Here is an 8,971-nt window from a genome sequence, read left to right as displayed (position 1 = left end):
ATATTGACCGTCACATTATAACGCATCGCCCCCACGATTGAAAGGGCGGGCATCTTTGGTGGGACGGGGATTCGAACCCGCGACCCTCAGATTACGAGTCAAGCGTCCTAACCACCTGGTCTGTTGGTAAAAAATAATCCAATAGTTAGTAGTGGGTAGTGTTGGCTAGCTGCCTTCCCTCTAGTCTATCGTTTCCAAATTAGGGTTGACTACTGCAGATAACCCTCGAGCAGCTTTGCGCGAAATTTAACAAACAACATTTTCTCAGAAAAATCACACATATTCGTCACTTTTAAGAAAGTATAACTCAGTAAAGTACTTAAAAACTACTTCAAACTGATCACGGATAAAAATACTTGAACAAAACACAAAATCATATGAATAATGTCAGGGCAAAAAACTAAAATTTATCAAACTTTGGTGATTCTATATTTTTATATTTAAAATGTCCAATTAGCAAAAATATTTTTCCAATATTATGGACTTTTCTTACAGGAACCTCTTTTTACCAGGATCTTTTCTAAACCTAAGAATGGATATCAAGTATAAAAACAGTATGCAAATTGTGTACCTGTCTTAGTAATAAAATTTGAGGTCCCATCCCTGCGGTGGGCACAGCAACAGATAGCCTGTTGGATAGTTTTGTATTAAACAACATGTACTACATCTCTCGTTTCACATTTAATTGCATTTCGTATTTGTATCACCATCATAATACTCTCTGCTATGGTTTTAAATATGAACGTGGCGTTCAGCTCTATAACGCTTAATTTTCACTCTTGCGTCATCAAACGACAACGAAATTGAATGCGTGCTTAATACCTCTTATAAGATATCTATGTTAATGCAATGATCCCTTTCCTCGGGAACATGTAATCGGTTTTAACTTTACAGTTTTGTTACACGTATAACTACTGTTTACAAGTTCGAACTCCAAAATGACAAATGGAGAGATAATATTTTAAGTTACTCTATTGCTCACTTCTTACACTGCAGGTTGTTTTAATTACTATTATACTCACGTCCGTTTTTGACTGTAAACAACATTATTTCAATATAATAACGACAGAGAGATGTATACGATACAAGAACATGGGGTACCAGCCTTCTTTCAACTACTAATTATCATACTTTGAACACAAAATATTTCTATGTCATTAGAAAACGCTGTTCATTTTAGCTTGATGGGCCTGGTATGCCCTAATAGTTAGCATGCCGGATTGTGGATCCAAGGGTTCTTAGATCGCGTCCCACTGTTACTAAAACACGCTCCGGACTTTGGGGGCCATTGGTGCGTTATAAGAGTGACAGTCAATTCTCACTTATCAATTAAAATAGACCAAGAGTTGGCATTGAGTGCCGGTGAAAAGCTGCCTTTCCTCTATAATCTACCAACCCAAAATTAGGGATGGCTAGCCCTTGTTTAGCTATCGCGAATATTCGAAACAAATAAATTCAAACTTCACTTTTAATCAGAGTGTAGGTTTCGTCACTTTATTTATACTTTTCTAACAGTAAAGGCTATTTTGAAGCTCTGGATGAAACAAGTACATCAGTAGAATATAAATGGAAGTTAATAGTCTCTACTTAATATCTGAAGGGATGATCTAATGAGTGATGTGTAGTATTTTATGTTCAAATCCATATCGTAGAACAGAGTAACACTGTTCAGTCCAAACATGCACACAACGTACCGACAACGAAATTTTTAACACTATAGCAGGAAGGTGACGAGAACAGTCCTTGCATTTGTCTAACCACGCAGCAGGAGAAGTAAAATCCAGGCAGCTCGTGCCACAAAGTAGCTGTAACACTCTCTAACCACATAGCAGTAAGAAGTAAAAGCCAGACAGCTCATGCCACAAAGTAGCTTCAACACTGTCCGAACACACAGCAGGAGAAGTAAAAGCCAGGCAGCTCATGCACACAGAATAACAATAATACCGTCTAAATACATGGCAGAAGAAGCAGTAACCTTCTTAGGTTATGTCATGTAAGCTACATTTCAAAAGTCATAGTACAATATAAGCTTCCTCCCTCTAGGAGCCATCAAACGCATTTTATTTTTCTCTTCAAGCATTACAAAATAAATAATCATGGGAAGAACTAAGCTAAACCAAGTCAGCTATAGTACTTGTGCTGCTACTACTGTATATATATTAATATGCACTCAGAAAAAAACACAACTCTCTCCTTGCATGTGGACAAAGAATATAAAAAGCTAAGTGTATAGAATAAAATCACGTGGTATGATCTGTAGGACTTCTACCACTCAAGGAAATCGAGTGAGTGATTCTCTTAAAATATTTGACCTAATTTTACCTTGAAAATCACCTCTGTAACTTGAAAAGTAAAGATTACAACTCATTTCAGACACTGATTTCTCGGTCACATGCCTATACTAGCTTATGATAATCAAATAGCTATCACTCGATATCTTGTGGATATCTTTCAATGCAATTCTGATCAATAGCTCAGAAAGCAAAGGCTACAACACACTTTCAACACCCTTCAGTTATGCAAACTGTTAGTGTACTAAGTATTTCATATACTCCCCCAAGCAATTCTAGCTTATCATAATCAGTGGCTATTGTCCAATATCTCATTGCTATCTCTTATTGTGAAACTATGCTTGCTAGCTCAGAAAGCAAGGGTTTGTTAAACTATTTTTAGTCCTACTAACCTCATGATCAACAAACGATCCTAGCTTATGATCATCAATCAATTTCAGCTATATAAGTCAGGTGCTCATTTGTGGTGGTTCAGCCTACTGTCAAAATTATCTCTTGCTTCTAGATGCAGTGCTTATCTGGCTCTTTGTGAGCAGTCTGGTAAGCACTTTAAGCTCATTTCTTCTCATCCTCTGGGTCAAGGTGAAAGAAAACAATGCTTCAATCTTCCCCTTTGTCATTGGTCTATTCCTCTGATTCCTGGTCAAGTGGTTCATTGGTAAAATAAGGACACAGCTGGTCAATATGTACTACTTGCTTTTACATGTCTCTTGGCTGTTGTAACTTGTACATCAATTGAATAGCTCAATGCATCACAAGAAAAGATCCTGTTTAGCCAGAGCTTAGCTGCTTCCATGCCACTGGCACATACCAAAGACATACCCAATCTCTATGCTGGTGCATTGCTTCCTTCACTGTTTTATAATAACATTTCTTCTGTTGTATAGCAGCCCTTCCTTGTTATTGACATGCACCTTAGCCTCATCACATATTCTTGTGAGATGTCCATTCTAGGGAGGGGAGAGGATCTTACTTCATATTTATAGGTAGTAAGATGTCCCACTAGTACATGAGCATCTTTGGCAAACGGGAGTTCTGTATGCTATCATAATACATGGCAAGTGGTTATTCCTGTCATTCCAGTTAGGATTAACAAACTTGCTAAGCATATACTTGACAGTTTATATTACCCATTCTTTTAGACCATCAGATGGAGGTTTATTAGGTGAAGTGCACACCTTCACCACACCTAATACTTTATACAACTTGGTGAACACTTGTCTGTTGAAATTAGTTCCCTGACCTGTGAAAGTTTCTTCGGGTGCTCCAAACTGTGATATCCAGTTCATTACCAAATCATCAGATATAGACTATACCAATGTATTGACTAATGGATAAGCCTCAGTCTACTTTATGGAGTAATTAATGGCTATGAACATAAGATAACTTTGTTCTATCTCTAAAAGTAGACAGACAGTATTCAGGGGTATTCTCTGTAATTGAGGACCAATAGTAACCTTCTGGAATTTACTCTGTTTGGGCTGGCTTTTTTCTGGGTGGCACACACTGAACAGTGTTGACAATAGCAGTGAACATCTCAACTCGAATATGGGCCACACCTTGAAGCACTTTAGTCTTTATGAGCTGGCCAAGCTTTACCTTGCTGCATGGAAAAGAGCACCCATGCTAGATCTGGGTCCTTCATTTGCTTTTCCTAGTGCTAACATAGTGCTAATTGAGACATCCAGCCATTAGTGGAATCACCTACTGTATAGCTTGACATCACTATGGTTTCAAGTTCTACATGGTGTCCAGGGTCAGGAATTTCAATAAACAGACAGGATCTCGTAGTATGATGAGACAATCCATTAGTATTTTAATGTTGTGGCCCTGGATGATTTATCATTACGCATCATTCCTTTGGGAGATTTAAAGTTCATCAACCACTTCAGTGACACATGGTCGACTGGAATAGTGAACTTTCTACCATACAAGTAGTGTTAATAGTGTTTCACAAAGACTACAACTGCTAACAGTTCCTCCTTTCTCGAACAGTATCTGCATTCATTAGCTCTACATGATTACATGATTTTCTTTATTCTGCAAGTGCAAAAACTGCTCTGATTCCACCATCATTGGCTTTGGTATCTAACAAGAATACATAGTCTTGTCATACATATGTCAATACTGGGGCTTCTACTAAAGCATGCTTCAGGGTCTGGAATGCTTGCTCACATTCCCCACTCCTTCTCAATCGTATCTGTAAGATAGTGACAGTTGATAATGGTGTGGCAATTTTAGAGAAGTTAGGCATAAATCGCTGGTAGTACATAGAGAAAAATTGCAACTGTAGACTTATCATTCGGTCATGGGTTGAGGTTACTGCACTATGTTAGCAGGATCTATGGAAGCTCCATTTTAAGAATTAGAAATTCCACTTCTATGCACATGAACATACATTTTCCTCTTTTCGGTTTCAAGTCCGCCTTTTTTATCTGCTAGAATAATATTTTCAGCCACAGACTAGAACATGAAATCAAACATTCAGACGTCACCAACATAGACCAGACATATCTCCCATTGCAGTCACTTCAGTGTGACTTCCATTAGCCTTATAAAATCAAAAGTGGTAGGTGCATACAAGATAACTTGTGTGCTAAAAGTAGCCTTATATCTGCTCTATCATCCAGTTTGGCTTGTCAGTACCTGGTTGCCTAATCCAAAGTGCTAAAGCAACAGGAACTTTCCATCACGTCAAGGAAGTCATCTTCTCATAGCAAGAGAAAGGCATCAATGCGAGTTACTTCGTTCAGCCACCTAAAATTAACACAGAACCTGGACATACCTTCCACTTGGAGACAACCAAACACTCTTTTAGCTGTATGATTCTGTCCTTTAACATCTGCTGTTTCCAGTGCTGGCTTTATTCCTAGTGATCCAGGAAAGCCTGTGCGATAGTTGTTTAATCTGGCATGTATCACCTGTAGCTATATGATATTAGGTTATTGTTGTCCAACCCAAATGGCCATCTAGGCCAATAAATACGTCAGCATATTTAAACAAGAAGTCACTGAGTAGCTGTTACTGTGTTGAGTCCAGATTGATTACACAATCCTCAACCAATGGTCTCAGATGTGTTAGCAGCCATGTACTCATTCTCGAATGCAACCCTAGTGTTTTCGCTAGTCTCAGTTACTTCATATTTACTTAATGTGCTCACGGCCATTCCAAGGTTCAAACTAACACATCAATTTTAAAATTAATTTTATTTTTATTTTACTTTGTCGTCCCACATGCGAACTTTAGCTATTTAATATTGTTTTTCTATCAACAAGTTTTAATAAATTTATTATATGAATGATTTTAATTTCACTGATGCGACTGTATATTGTAACCATATAATCATCTTGCATAACCTTATATATTTATCATACAAATTAAAAGCTGTCTTTAAATTTAATACAAAAAATGCAACGTATATTGTTTCAATAAAATGTCAGCCATAGGATCAGTTGACCTGTTTTTTGAACATAATAAAATGCATATAATATTATAATCAACAAAATTAAAAGCTACTAAATGAAAAAAAAATGCAAGGTATATTTTGTAATAAATTATGAGCTAAATGATAACTTTCTTTGTGCATAATAAAGTAGAGGAAGATAGGGTAAGACGGCTACGTTAACTTTTAATGCTGATTCCACTAATTAAGATTAATATTAAAAATGATATTTAAAATGAGCTCTTTTTTTATTATAAATGTTATTCCTCGTTAAAACAAAGACTGGACATAGACCTTTTTTAGAAACTTAAAAAATGAACTCATTACAGTTGGGAGGGGGAAGATTTTACCTATAAAGCTGCATAAAACTGACATTCAAGATGGGTTAAGATGGCTCTCATCTAATTCATAACAAATGTTATTATCCTAATTTTCAGGCAAAAGCATAATTAAATGCTCCCAGCATGGACAGGGTATGTCATGTGCAAGTTACGTATTATCTGAGACAATGGCACAAAAGAACATGGGTACCTAGGTGAGATAAGTGTTGGATTATAATAGTCTTTTCCCTATTTCATATCTGTATGAAATGAAACCAGCAGTATTTGAGTGGGTCGTCTTACCCTATGCCACTCCTCCTAAAGCAGTCATACTTTATATAAAACCTATGAAATTTAACTATGTTTCTTTTATGGCGTATTGATTGGGCTGTCTGTGATTCCTCATTGATTAAAATCAGGAAAGGGAAATTCCCTGAAATATCTACTTTGTAACCATAAAAAATTAAAAGTGCTAATCTTACATCAAAGATGTTCAAAAACAACTTTGATCATTCATAGTTGTGCTCATCTGTCAGTGTGTTTATGCATGATATCACTCTAAATGGTAGCACGTCATAACTGATGGCATACAGGGGTGGTCGTTTTTTTCTTTCGAAGGGGTCCGTCTTACCTCACTTTCCTCTACCTTTTACGTTAGATACTACATGCACTGGAAAATTACTTACTGTATCATAACCATGATAACATTGACACAAGTAATACTACAGATGGCCCAGCTTATGTGTTTGGCTTCGTTGAAGAAGGACTCAGCATTTCGAACGTTATAGCACACACGAATACCCCAGAGCAAAAAGAGAAATTCTCCTAGATGACAAGAGAAGACAAGATCGTGAAAGAAGTTTTCGTTTATAAAAATAAAACAAAAAAGAAAAATATTTTGCCATTGCGATTACATTTAAAAATGACTTCAAAACGATATTTAATATCAATGATAGCAGCACTGTTTACATTTTTTTACTTATAAATAAAACCTTTGTCACATTACCAGACTCACCAATAGCTAAACTGTGATCCCACCAGTTATAATCACACTGACGAAACTTCAAGTTGAACCAGTCTTCAATATAGATGGCTTCGGGAGGAGAAGAAATTGTCCATGAACCCAAGTAGATACCCATAATGAAAAGGATTGGAAACAACCACTGAAGAAGTTGCTTGTCAGTCAGTTTCAGTTTGTGGGCTGATTTGACCCGGTATGTTAACGACACCCTTTGTTAGAATAAGACACCATGTTAGATGTTTACTGATACTTAGGAGTAAAACAAAAAAAAGAGGTTTGAATTTATAGTCATAAAAAAATATTATTAACTACTGAAATATACAATCCAAAACACTATATAAGGTTTTAACAAGTTTCGAATTGCTTAAAAATTCTTCTTTAGGACGAAACTTATCAGGCTCCGTAAGTAGAATTATATTACAGCGTCAATAACTGGTATTCTTAGTATATTTGGGCTAAGCTATATTTTTTATCAGGAGTTACTAAAAAATTAAGAATCATGTGGAGGATTTTTTTCTAGAAGTTTATTATGATGAATTGTATTACACTGGCATATTTCACTCAGTAATTAATCATTAATATTTTTACCTCCATGTTTTTAGTAAGAGGGCGCTGTACGTGATACAGAAACCCATGTGACGTGTCCACTTGGTAGCTACGCAACTATAGACGTTAAGAATAGGAAATATGGCTGCAATCTAAAAAGAAAATAATCGTATATCAAATTCAGTAATATATATATATTGTTTCACAAAACAGTTAGCATAAGGAAACGATAGCTTTTCCTGTCAATGTTTGGTTACTTGGCACACGAACATACAAACACATCAAAACAATCCGTACTTAAGGTATGTGTGAGTGAGCTACAAATTTTCTAAAGAAGTGTAAAGTTTTCGGCGGACATTTAATACTTTATTGGTCAACGTCGAAGAGCTTAATTTATTTTCATTTGTACTTTGTTTGATTTCACCACCAGTCGCGTAGAAAGAAAAAAGGAGATCCAAATGATGTTGTTGTTGTTTGTTATTAAGCACAAAGCTACACAAAGGGCTATCTGTGCTCTGCCCACCACGGGTATCGAAACCCGGTTTCTAGCGGTATAAGTCCGCAGACATACCACTGTGCCACTAGGAGGCAAATCCAAATGAATAGACATAGCTAAGAAATACATATACCTATGCTTTGTGATGTAATTCAAGTACATAGCTAAGAAATAAAAAGGGAGGGGGGGTCTTAACTAAAAACAAACAATTACATGTCCTTGGTGGATTCCTAGTCTGTTTGACTGTATAATTCTTAGCGAAACAAAATATATGTGGTTCTTATGCTCTTAAAACTAAACCTCATAAAAGGCTAGCTAAGAACTATGTATTGTAAAACATCAACAGTAGTGAACTTTAACGTTTTATCATACCCAACAACGCTTCTTTGCTTTACCAACTTATTTTCAACTGTTATTTTTAAAAAAGAACGTTGTCAAAATTTTAAGACGGCGTTGTAAATCTTTTTTTCTTCTTCTGTAAACCAGCTAAACTACCACGTCTGGCATAAAACAGAAGAAGGCGTCGGTGGTGCTTAGTGGTTAACAGTAGGGAGGCGGATCTTAGGGTCCAGGGTTCGAGACGTGATGGCACCAAATATTATCCGCAATTAAGGTATAAGTTATAAAGCAACAGCGAACCACATTAATTTTGTTTAAAGAGGGATACAAAATTCTTGTGGCATCGGATGTTAGTTGTGGTTGTCTTTCTTGCTTTGCGCGAAATTCAAAAACAAAACAAACAAACTTCAACAACCACGACGGTTCAAACTGTGATTTTTTTAATAAGTTTGTTTGTTTGTTTGTTCTGAATTTCGCGCAAAGCTACACGAAAGCTATCTGCGCTAGCTGTCCCTA

The 8,971-nt window shown here is 36.4% G+C and overlaps 1 protein-coding gene across 1 annotated transcript in view; it reads right to left on the bottom strand.

The window, feature by feature from the left end:
* The window catches only part of LOC106478389 (probable G-protein coupled receptor CG31760), a 26,640-nt gene that overhangs the window by 14,553 nt on the left and 3,116 nt on the right, over positions 1-8,971 (bottom strand). The window contains exons 4-6 of the mRNA XM_022381987.1: positions 7,663-7,772; positions 7,069-7,283; positions 6,740-6,878 (exon numbers count right to left, since the gene is read on the bottom strand). Of these exons, the coding sequence (XP_022237695.1) occupies positions 6,740-6,878; positions 7,069-7,283; positions 7,663-7,772 (464 nt within the window). The remainder of the gene's footprint in view (positions 1-6,739; positions 6,879-7,068; positions 7,284-7,662; positions 7,773-8,971) is intronic.

This window comes from Limulus polyphemus, unplaced genomic scaffold, assembly GCF_000517525.1.
Source record: "Limulus polyphemus unplaced genomic scaffold, Limulus_polyphemus-2.1.2 Scaffold207, whole genome shotgun sequence".
In the NCBI taxonomy this organism is placed as follows: domain Eukaryota; kingdom Metazoa; phylum Arthropoda; class Merostomata; order Xiphosura; family Limulidae; genus Limulus; species Limulus polyphemus.
This window is presented reverse-complemented; position numbering and strand designations above follow the sequence as displayed.